Source organism: Cryptomeria japonica, chromosome 3 (genome assembly GCF_030272615.1).
Source record: "Cryptomeria japonica chromosome 3, Sugi_1.0, whole genome shotgun sequence".
In the NCBI taxonomy this organism is placed as follows: Eukaryota; Viridiplantae; Streptophyta; class Pinopsida; order Cupressales; family Cupressaceae; genus Cryptomeria; species Cryptomeria japonica.
Window position 1 is genome coordinate 902969953 of NC_081407.1, and position 13107 is coordinate 902983059.

Sequence of the window (13107 nt, forward strand, 5' to 3'; positions counted from 1 at the left end):
TTAATGGTCTATTCAACCTGAGTTTGTAAAGAGTCAACACCTTTGTTTTGCTACCTTTCTTTTATATTGCCTACAAACTATTTACTTACAAGGTCAACACCCTTGTTTTACTGCTTATTAATATCAAAAACAAATTGTGTTGTCCTATTGTACTCATGCTCTATCCTTCTTAATGTTCAAGATTTTGGACCCTTTCAAAACCAACCTTACCTATCAACTCTACATTTTTAATAATTCAATAAGCTCATAAAGGGTAGGTAGTGCCTTCTTATAACTGATAATATGACCACAATCACATGTAAAAGATAAATAGGCAAAAAGAATGTGAATAGGTTAAGATATATCCATTGCTTAACATTTTTAATAATTCAATAAGCTCATAAAGGGTAAGTAGTACCTTTTTATAACTGATAATATGACCACAATCACATGTAAAAGATAAATAAGCAAAAAGAATGTGAATAGGTTAAGATATACCCATTGCTTAAAGTTTTATTTATAGTTATTTGATATAAAATTGTGTTATAGATAGACTCAAAAAGCACATACACAACTCTTGAAACTAAAACTCCTCGTTTCCAACTCCTTGGACATATTAGATGAATTGTATAAGCTTACCACTACCATCCCATAAAAGCTAATAAACTAAAAGTATGGCACACTAGATTTTCTCAATTGGTTCTTGTTTCAATTATATGGAAAAAGTAGCCCTGTAATCAATTTTGCTATTATTTAGCTAGCAGGTGCATTCTATGCAACCAAAAAATATCTTCAACTCCCTCTAGAGTTTTACGATGAAGTTTCGAGGATACTTTGTCTTATTACGTGGGAAAAAATTTCTCAACACCTATAATATAACATGTTTTTTATTACTACTATTTTTTCACATTGAATGAAATTTTGAAATCATCCAAATATCACCACAATCTGAATACAAAAATTTTGGTGGCAAACTTTGGCCCAAAGGCATCTTTGATACGTGAATCGTATACTTGATTGCAATTGATAAGCACAGAAAAATGATTTATGTATCATGTGGTTAATTTCAAGGCGAGGCATTACATACCAACAATCAACAAAATATAACCATGTCAGAATCAAACATGTCCTGGAGCCCTCACTTTCCGTTAACTATAATTTTATTTATCCTAGTTCATTGTATTCTAAAGGTTTCTGATATTGGCAACCAAAGATTTCAAATACTTAAAATGCAATTGCCGTGTACTTGAGGCTATTGGGATTTTTAAATAGATCCGCTTCAAGATAAACATGTTCTGGCTTTTGTCATAGCCTACAGAGAGCACTAAGATGAGAAATAGCAGTTCTATCGCTCCTTACGAAGCTCTTGTATTGCATGATTCCATACAGAAATGTGTTGTGCTACTGAGCAGAAATCTCACTAAGATGTGCCAGTTAGTTTCATTTTGCTTTTTTGTTTTCTAGTATTATAATACTTTGGTTTATACTTTGGCTGATAGTTTCGTTTTTTCTAGTATTATACTTCGGTTTATAAAAATGTTATTTTTCTTAATTACCACCTCGTCAGAAGCTAACCTTGCCCAAATTTTTAATCACCCACCTCTTCTTGTGCCTAATAGCAAAAAAAAAATGTATTGATTCCAGTTAATTATATCTTTCACGGGGATTTACTATCAATAAAAACTAGCTTTCCTTTGGAAGCCTGCTGTATTCTACTAAAATGGCTAAATTCTGCATTTATATGTGAGAAAAAATACCTAACATACTTGTACCCCAGCCTTACACCATTGTTAGTTGAAAAAAATCATGGCAATCAAGCCAAGCATTGTGTGTCATTTCTCACTGCAAAGGGATTCAAAGTTTATTTCTCCAACTCTTCACTAGTAATATAACATGCTTAAAACACTTCCAAGGATGGTTTTATTTTCCACTAAGAATGCAGTGCCTCCTCCTCAACTGGTAAGTGCAAGCGTACAAAACTACTCATCACGGAAAAAGGACACGCAAAACTATATCAGGCTATCTAAATAATCAAGGTAGGCTTTCCATGTAATGCTCTATAATAAATTTATTATATTGGTCTACAGCAATTGCATTTTCCTGATAAAGTCAAAGTAAAGAACAAGGATCCTATAACTATTATACAAGGATGTCATAATAGTGTTATAGTTAAGGTTTACTTAAAACTTCAAAACATGTTCCATTAAACTGCGCAGAACAGAAAATGTTAATGACCAAAGCAAAAATGAAAGTGTGTTCACGATAACTATTTCCCACTGCATATGTATTTAATTTAGAATAATTCTGAAAAAATGGATGGCAACTTCTGTTCATCAAAAAAAAAATATTACGAATTGGCAGCTTTAAACTGTATCACACAATGAGCCTCAATGCTAAATAAATATAAACCTTCTGTTCCGCTCTCAGGTGTACAAATGAACCAAACCAGTACATTGAAGACTCAAAATCATATACAAACAGGAGCTGTAATGAACAAAAACATAACACCCACCATGTATACCACCCCTTCCTCCTCTCTTTTTTATCATATTTTAACATAAAACAGCTGGATCTTCAGTCTAGTACTTGCTGCAACTCAGGCCTCTATAATACATCTGAGTTCCCAGTACAATGAACTACATCAATTTCTTCAAAAGTAGAAAAAAAAAACCCAGAAACTAGAAGATCTAAATAACTTTGTTAGGACTCCACAGCACTAGGCTGCATGCAGCAAAGCCACTTTCTCTGCACCAGAAAATATCAGTCAGTAAACAGTTAGCAGGGCTTGTAGGCATGTTCTTAAGAAAATGATCAAAGCAAAAGCAGCATTCAAAGCTTTGAAACCTACAGCAGCTGGCTTATTCTGATCTCCATGGTGCTTATAAACATCATCATCTTTAGCAGGAGAATCTGCAGGAACACCAGGGATCCTAGAGTTACCACCTGTCTTTTTTTCATCTCTTGCTTTGTTAAATATCACAGTAAATCCTTCTGCTGAAGCTGGGTCATTCACATCCCACTCACCGAACTTTGGCAGCGGGCGCCCCTTGTCTTGCTGTGTAAACGATATGTATCAGGCAATGAATGATTGATTTATAAACTAAATATTTTTTAAATATTCAAGGCTAAAAAGCTAAAGACCCAAACACTTCTAACTTAAATCTAAGATGAGCACACTCCACAATTTATCACCAATCAATCTGAAACATGAAAAACGAAGCATAATGATTAGACAAGAATAAATTCTTAATTACAAGGACGACAACCTAACGTTAAATGTATATTATCAGGGCAAGAAACATCAATGTTTAAAAGCCTCTGGAAAACCTATATAGAAATATATTGTATTCATTCACAATGCAAGTGCATTTCGTAAAAGGAACTTGGACCATACTGCATGCACTTCAACATAAGAAAGCAGCAAGAGTACAAAGTACAATATTGTATTCCATGTAGGACTGTTGGTTGTGATTGGGCTCTTGCCATGACTAACAATGACTGCCTCCAAATGATATATTTTATGTAAGGTAAAGTGTCTATTATAAATCACATGCCAGCTTAAGCACAAAACTTCAAAAATTTAAGCCTAAATCTCCAATAATGCTTATGAACTCTTACCATGAGTGGCTTTGCATATGTAAAGAAAAGCTACAATTTACATGGAATTAGTCCCAAATTGAACCAAGCTCATGTTTTAAGGCTATATATAAATTAAATCAATTCTTAATTTTAGTCCCAATGGCCTGAAACTACCATCATATTTTAACAGTCTAACTCCAACAACATCCATACAGAGTTGAATGTATAGCTTGATGAAGACTCCTATAAATGTTCATCCCAAATGATTACATAAGTTTAATTAATATGTTAATTTTTTGGAAATAGTGAAACAATAGCACAATTTTGCCTACTTCCGATGTCTTTGCCCAGCAGCATTCTAAAGTATCTTCTTTTTAGAGATTATGATCAAAGCAACAAACTCAAAGCTATTAAAAAAAAATGCAAAGCAGGAAATTACAGAGATTTCAAAGGCCACGGCCACTTTGAGAGGTTTCCATACACAAAAAATAATCAAGTACTTAATTCTAGGCTTATTTGTGGGGTATCTAAAACCAACATATCAACACATGCATAAATTTTGTTAAACAAAGATGCTAACCCTAGATCAAATGTCAAGTTTTAAAAATTTAACCAACAACTATTTTACAAAAAATGAGCCTACAATACAACCATGTTGGGAAATGAATTTAGAAAGAATCGTTATTTTTGCAAATCACTTGAAGATCATTTTCTTCGCAAGAGCATTTAAGAAAATGAGAAATCTCATTGGTCAAGTAATCCCTCTAATAAGATCCAATCAATAGACATTATCGTATGATCATTCCTCTAATAAGACTCAATCAATAGATTTTTATTGTATGAGTATGAGAATCTTGCACTTTTCTACATCAGAATTTTTCTTTGAGTAACCATCAGCTTTCTTCAGCTGATCACATTTTTCATATTAGTCTTACTTGGTACCTAAAAATTCACAAAAAATCCATAAATTTCTTCAATAAGCCCAACGCCTTCCAAGCTCAAACACAGTAGTGAAGGGTGAAAGGTGAAGTAGACAAATCTGATCAGAAATAATAAATGCTTCAAAGATAAGCTAAATGCCAATATTACAAAAGCATATTCAGGGCCCTATGAAGTCAACTACAGGAAGCAGCTTTGATTTTACAAAAATTATAGGGAAATAACAATAGGGGCATAATTTTACCTATTCCTGAAATGCTGATAAGTATTGAGAAAGATATAATTTCATCAATCCTCCCATACTGAAGTAAATATTCCCTTGGATCTTATCAAACTTATCAAACTGGATGAAAGTTTCCCTGCAAGATCGAAAATTATATTTGGAAGACATGGAACCTTATAAAAAAGTTACCAATCCATGGAAAGCATTTCCTCTGGTAGAAAGTTTTAAAGACAATAGATATTAATAACGGAGAATCAGTTTGATGCATTTGGAAAATATAAGAGCACACTAAATGACAAAGCTATGAAGATTGGCAACAGTTGGGTTGAATTGATGACAAACCCTTTTAGCATAGAAACAACACGCTGAGAGATATCAGAATAGGACTTTACCCAATAAACAAGCTAAACATTATCCACAAGTCCAGGATAAATCCACATATATCTAGGAATTTATGGATTACCTTTTGCTTGAGTTATATCTAGGGATCAGACTTATTCACATCCTAGGATCACGATTCCCATATTTCTTGATTTCAGAAGATGGTAAGATCTGGAACAATTTATCATGGAACCTGGAAAACCAAATAATGCATAGAAAACCCTAAATCAGACCATTTCTTGTGATCAGACAAACCCTTCAAAAATCGGTGCACTATGCTACAATGCAAAAAGAAAAATGGGCAAGAATTGGGGATGAAACAAATTGTTTCACCCAAGCATATATTTTGGTTACACCAAAAGTAACGTCCTGAATTATAATAAACTTCCACGTTTATCAATGAAACTAACATTTTCCCATACCATGTAGCTTATAAAGAAAAATCAATGCACTGTGCTACAATGCAAAAAGAAAAATGGGCAAGAATTGGGGATGAAACAAATTGTTTCACCCAAACATATATTTGGTTACACCAAAAGTCATGTCCTGAATTGAACTTTCGGCCCAAAACTCCTTAAAATAGGAATTATAAACTTCCACGTTTATCAATGAAACTAACATTTTTCAATACCATGTAGCTTATAAAGCCAAGTTCAATTTTCCCAAAACAGAGCTTCACTTTCCTTCTAAATCTAATGATGTTTCAGATCCTTGCTGTATGAGAAGCTGTTTCCCACAAACACTATCACAGTTCCATGGAGTTTCCTGACCGGGGGGCACAAGGACGGGTTTCAGGGACTAGGGGACCAAGGGCCTAAATCTGGGGACAGCAGGGGACTGCGACGGAGTGGTGGTGGGGGGGTGGTGCTGATATAAAAATAGAGGTGAATTGAAATCTTCAAGGCAAAATCTGCAATATAACATCTCTATGAGTGCACCATGAAAGGCCAACGAGTTTTCATGAAGTTAAAGGTTGCAATTAGTATTTAATGGCATGTGCCATATAGCAAGCGACCTGGCAGCATCCCCGACAGAGATGGCAGAAGTGGTGGTGCTGTGGGGAGATGTTTCCCCCAAGTTCCCAAGTCTTGGAAATGTCACCCTACAAGGGACGCGGTTTTTTGGGGTGGGGAACATATCCCCATGGAACACTGGTTTTGGTGGGTTTGTTTGAAGTATTGTAGACATGGGACTGGTATTTCCTTCGCTAAGACCCATTAGTATTACCACTACTCAGCAGTGACATATAATTATACATATTGAAAACCTTATGGAATAAACAGCCAGTCCAAAAAACCTGACCTGTCCTGGTTTTACTAATTAGACAAAATGAAGCGAGTACCCATTTCTATGTATTGCTTCTACATAGAAAATGGGAATATCCTTCACTCTCCACAACATAATTTAAGAAAATATCTACAGCTTGCACATACAAAGGAATCTAAATCATGTTACTTTACTGTGGCACGTGGAAAAGGGGATTCTCTAAAGCTTCTACAAACAATTGTACTTTATGGGTATTCACATGTGCAGAAGTTCAATATATAGAAATCTTGATCTTTTCGTGATTATAATAATTGGAATGCATGGTCACAGAGAAACCTCCAACCTTTCAATGAACCCTCCATCCCAGAGATATTGCCTGCTTACCTAAAATCCCTGAAGCGGGATCTAGAAATTAGACCCATTATTCAAAATAAAGGAAGATAAAAACACAGTTGAAACCAGGTATACCAGAAAATGATTACCTGTAACAATATCAAAACAATAACGGTTTCCTTTACTTGAAAGTTGTAGGTAATGTTAAAATTTAACCACATTAAATAGCATCACAGAAACAATGGTATCTCTTCAGTCACAGAAAAAGATATCCTTTATCAGAATTGATAATAAATAACCTTCACTTGCTTCTGTAGAAGCTAGAAAAATCAATGGCATAAATGCTTCAAAAAAAATTAAACAACCAAGCAACTTTAGTTTCAACAAACAATTCTTATTTTTGCAATGATTCAATGTCATATGCATGATAATGTAGTTATGAAAATAGAGCTTCCGAAGTTCTATTTCAACCAATGTTATAAGGCTGCGACATTAGCAAAAGATGGCATTGATATCAGATAAATACACTGGTAATAACAATATCAAGAGAACTATGGGATGTGTTCAAATGAATTCAAAAAAAGCTCTTGAAAACATAAAAAGGCTGAATACCATCAGCGGGCAATAAATAAACATTTACCTTGCACAAATTGAACAATTATCAACTAAAATACCTCAATCAAAAAATAAAATGACTTTTTCATAGGTCAATGAAGCAATAGAAATTAGAATTGATATTTCCATATTCCTTTGCTTATTTTACTACCCATTATTCAAACAAAAATCACCCATATGAATTCTGCATGTTTAACATTTCTAAATTGTAATTCTCTCCTTTTTATGGCATTCCACGAGTTAGTTATTCCTTTTGTTTGTCTTCCATCGTGTCAAACATCACATGCATACAATACGATACAGAATGTCTCTGTAATTGAACCTAAAAATTGGCATCATTATTTAAATTTGCTTCTTATCTAGACATATCCATTTATCTTGTAATACTGAAGGATTTAATTGAGAGTTAAGTCATCATGCATCACAGTGGAACAATGTTAAAAAAAAAAATTCATATCTACATTGCACCAAAAAAGTTATGTCTAAAGAAAAATCTTCTATCAATACACACTTCCAGATAATAGCAATTTCATGCATCATTATAACATCTTATATTGCAATATTTAACAGCAATGTAATCAAAAGCTTCATATGCAATTATATATTTAACAGCAATGTAATCAAAAGCTTCATATGCAATTATATTTTCACTAAGTGAATTTTTTTCACATGGCTGTTGTGGCACTAAGCAAGCCAAGGAAACTACTGGGTATGAAAAAAATATGTACTTGTACAAAGAAACCGGAAAAAGCCACACACAAACGTGTGTCACCATGTAGGATCAAATAAACCCCAGCTGGAGCTCAGCAGAAACTATATGGACTAAGACAAACACAAAGTCTGTAATCCAGATATGAAGCATGAGGAACAGAATCCAGGGAGGACAGTCGCAAAGATTTGCCCTAGTTGAACCTGGGAAGGTTACAGGAGGAACTAAGTAAGATACCAGGTGAGCCTAAGCAACACCATACAGGCTAACAATAGTCATAACACAGACAGCCCAGGCAGGCCAAAGGTAGAAGCCAAGAGTTCAAATGACACAGGCACCTGGTGGACTACTGCAAAATGAATAATGATCCAACTCTTCAAATATGAGTTGATTCACACATGACAAAAAAAATTCAAAACAAAAATTTTGGAAAACAAAACAGTAATGGATATGAAACAAGCTTCAAGAACAGAGTCCCCCATTACACACCACTGAAGATAGCTTATAGTTTCATCTAGTATGACCACATTACAATTTCAGTAGAGACAGAATGCAATGTATAAGCAATTATTTGAACCTACAAACTGAGCAGGTAAAATAGAGTAACTCCATCAAGACAACCAACACCAATGAAAATTATAATTCAAGAAGCAACAGAAATGAGCATCTGAGGGGAAAAGTTTGATTATGCAATGAAAACCAAATGATAAAATTAACACGGAAGAAAGAAAATGATGACTATTTCCAACCCACCACATAAAAATGTTAGTGAGATTATCTTGGAAAATTTCTCAAATAACTCACAAACCTTCACAAGATTCGTCATAGATGAAATTTTGAAACTTCATCCAAAATGTACACATGAAAATTTACATAAAGAAAAAAAAAAGTAAATGAAAATTGTAAATTGAAATTCATACAAGTGCAACTGAATATGAGTTTAATGAGTGGGTTTGTCTGACCTCGGATAAATATTCAATCAGCTAGCAAGAACAATCAACCCAATTTTATACATAACACATAAATGTGTAAAAGTCCAGGTAATGACAAATTGGAGAGAGAATTTACAAACAAAAGATTAGGCAGCAGAGAACATGAAGTGGGTATGGACAGAGCAAGTTCTAAAGAGATCACTCCAAAAATAGCATGCATTAGAATGAAAATGGTCAAAAAGATAGAAATGCTCTCAATTGGAATCCACATACAAAACACAATGTTAGGAAATTTGCTGTATCAATAAATTATAAAAGTAAATTTGAACCAAGAATTAAAATGGCTAAATTTGAACTAATGAAACAGCCCACAGCATTGTAAGAGGTGAATAACTATTCATTAGCCTAGCTCTTACTCTTTTCCCAAAAAAATGACTAAGTCTATCACTTGATAACTGGAAAGACACGCACATGCAGGATACTAGGTAACAGAGGAGAGGTGAATAACTATTCATTAGCCTAGCTCCTTACTCTTTTCCAAAAAAAATGACTAAGTCTATCATTTGATAACTGGAAAGACACGCACATGCAAGATGCTAGGTAACAGAGGAGAAAGAAGCTTGGGGAACCAAGTTCTAATCTTATATAAGATAAAAATGGATTTTGAAATATTTTACAACTCTATTTTCCAATGCCTCAATACAAAGGCTGGTTATGTGCCTTGGTTAATTCTCTTAGATAATGTACCACACATAATCAACCCAAAATAATTTTTACTTAAACAGCCTTTGTCAATGAATCATAACTAAATGTAACAATAAAATAGCTACAATGATATACTTAAAAAATTATTTAGGCTATTTATGGCCTAAAAAGTATCTTCTGATCCTAATTCATAAATTAGGAAATGTTTTCTAAAATATCCAAATTATCTTTTTATAACATATTCTAACCTTAAGATATATTTCAAATCTGTTATGACATACCCATTGCATTTTTCTTTCGATCTTTCTTAAATTCCACATTATCTCTGATTGTAAATACCACCAAGATTCGCTAAACAAAACGGTTGGTTCAAATTAACTTTCATCCCATAAACTTTGTTCTTTTGGTGAGTTTCATGTTATTCACAGTAGTCAAGGACACGAGAGCAAATAATTTGCCTTACAAAATAAGGCAAAATGCATTTCAAATCATTATGTCCCTTTGATACATTCAACTCCCTTCTATAACCATTGTTACCAGAGTAGGTATGTGGGTACTAGAAGACCATTTCAAATTCATTGTTCAGGAGTATCCCTGTCTACATGTGTGAACAGATGTGCAAATGTAACTTCTATGCATGTGCAAATATGACTTTAATAATGATTCCAAATTCTAATTCCCTTTTATAATCAGCTTTATAGTTATTGGTAAATGGTAGGCATGCAAGTGGTAATTTAACATTTTGCAAAATTAGGGTATCTCTGGCATAAAGGTGTCTGCCCCTCTGAATGTGCATACAATAAATACTAAAAGCCAATTGGTTTACTGGCTTTAGTTGGTGCAGCAAGTTTGCAAGACTATTAGTAGTAATTTGTTCATTTTCTTGTATTCCTGGCATTTGGAATACAAGAGATTCTAAATTTCATCAGAAGCAGCTGCATTAGCTAAGACTCTATCTAATGAAAGTTGTCTGTAAACAAAATTAGTTCATTTCTGACAAAAACTAAGCTACACAAGAAGAATATTCACTGACCCAGAGGAAACTTGAATATTCTAGATCTAGAGAAAATCCTGTACAATGAACCACTAGAGAAGCTCAAGATCAGATTCAAACAATAGAAAGGAAACCTAGTTGCACAAATTTGGAAATAAGTCACAAATGATCAGCATTGATATCTTCAGCGCAATATCAAGATTGAAATAGATCAACTTTGCTCAATCAAATTGAATCAAAAAGCCCCTACAGTGATTTTTTACCAAAAGAACAAATGGTAATCGTATTCTCCAACATTTGGTCTTCATTCAAAACACTCTTGAAAGGTAAATATACTGAATGAGGAAAAAACATAGATGTCGCTAGAAAATGTGGAGAGATGCCGGTGGACAAAAACTAAGCTACACAAGAAGAATATTCACTGACCCAGAGGAAACTTGAATATTCTAGATCTAGAGTAAATCCTGTACAATGAACCACTAGAGAAGCTCAGGATCAGATTCAAACAATAGAAAGGAAACTTAGTTGCACAAATTTGGAAATAAGTCACAAATGATCGGCATTGATATCTTCAGCGCAATATCAAAATTGAAATAGATCAACTTTGCTCAATCAAATTGAATCAAAAAGCCCATACAATGATTTTTTACCAAAAGAACAAATGGTAATCGTATTCTCCAACATTTGGTCTTCATTCAAAACACTCTTGAAAGGTAAATATACTGAATGAGGAAAAAACATAGATGTCGCTAGAAAATGTGGGGAGATGCCGGTGGTATATCTACAGATATCCTCTAGAATATTGCTTTATATAGATAAGGACAAGAGAGGTTCGGAGGCATTTTTCCAGCGACACAGAGTTCCCCTATACCCATTCTGAAACAGTAAAAATGATATGGCATCATTGGGGGAAAATATTATTTTCCATGCCTTCGACATATATCTCAGAACACTCTTTTCTCAATTTTTTTCCACGTCTTATATGCCTTTCCAGAAACCCAAAAAAAGACTCAATATTATCAACAAAATTATACTTTATGCACACTCCCAGAAAACCCTTATTCTGATCCACATATTATACATAGAATGTTTAGAACCTAATATTCAGGAGAAAAATAAGCTCAAAGCCACTAGTTAACTCTAAAAAAATTCTGCAAATGTGTCTAGCAGCATGTTCAGATGAGAAACCTGCAACTTCGGAGAGAAAAACTGCCAAAACTAACAATAAAATAATAAATAATGAAATTAATATGAATAAAGACCTATAAAAAAAATTATTATTTGTTAGTTTTCTTTTAACTGATAGTCTAAGATGAATAATCAAGATCTGAAACCCATAACAGTGGCAAAAAAACGCTACAATGAACTAGTTATCTCACAAAAAATTATCCTACTTCTCATCGACTTACATGTGGGGATTAGCATTCATTCCGGTAACATCCCACTTAACGTTCGGATTCACTACCTATATAAACATGTAATTCCTCGGCACTCTCTTCCGCACATTATTAACCACAACTTTTCTCTAAATTAATTTGTCTATTATCACTCCATTAATCATCCCAAATAAAAGCCCGGAGATCGAATCCACTAAATACCTGTGCAAACCCCAAACAAGCCCAAAATTTCCACCTGTTTGTAGAATTCAACGATATAGCAAGAAAAAAACCCCAAATTTATCCCTCTTTCTATACCTTGGCATAAATAATTTTCAAGAATGGCAACGGAGATTATAAGATAACAACACCAGATCGGACGAATTCCAAATAATATAAACCTTTACATTTCTACACCTGAAAAACCAACCGAAGAGATCCGAACCCCAAAATTAACTCTCAAACAACAAACAAAGCCAGGGCAACGATTCAACAAGAGCCTGCTAAATTCATCAGGGAAAATTAAAAAAAAATTACAGAATAGAAAAATGAATGCGATTATACATACCGACATGAATGTAAGCACGAGGGTTTCAAGACGAAAGACGAAAGAAAAATGGCTGCGGGAGACTCGATTACCCGACCTGCTGCTCCCCCACCCGACTTCAACTGCAAAATAAAAATTCTTTGTAACTTTCTTCTTTGGCCCTGGCTTTATTGTGAGTGACTGATAAGACGCGGGACCAATCACAAATCAACACGTGGAACGGAGAAAATGGCAAAAGCTCAGCCTGTAAGATTACGCGCCCATAGGACCACCCGCTGACATATAACCCCCATGTGACCGAAAACGGAGTGCCGTGTCCAGCTCATATTCATCCACCTCAAAAGACATTTTTTAAAACCAAAATCTTATTTTTTAACAGTTTAGGTTAAATACGTGCGCGAATATACGTTATTTACAATATGTGAAAGCCCTATGCCAGCGGTCAGGGGTACGAATCTCGGGCACACGTTGCCCTGCTGTCAAGCCTGGCTGACGGCGGACAGCTTGGCAGTGGCAGTGGCAGTGGCAG

The 13107-nt window shown here is 34.3% G+C and overlaps 1 protein-coding gene across 1 annotated transcript; it reads right to left on the reverse strand.

The window, feature by feature from the left end:
- Window positions 1-2235: 2235 nt before the first annotated feature.
- On the reverse strand, window positions 2236-12757 carry LOC131066367 (protein NOI4). The gene is made up of 3 exons (XM_058001116.2): window positions 12600-12757; window positions 2828-3034; window positions 2236-2724 (listed from the first exon to the last, which is right to left on the reverse strand). The coding sequence occupies exons 1-3, from the start codon at window positions 12603-12605 to the stop codon at window positions 2680-2682; spliced, it is 258 nt and encodes an 85-aa protein (XP_057857099.1). The 5' UTR covers window positions 12606-12757; the 3' UTR covers window positions 2236-2679.
- Window positions 12758-13107: the final 350 nt, after the last annotated feature.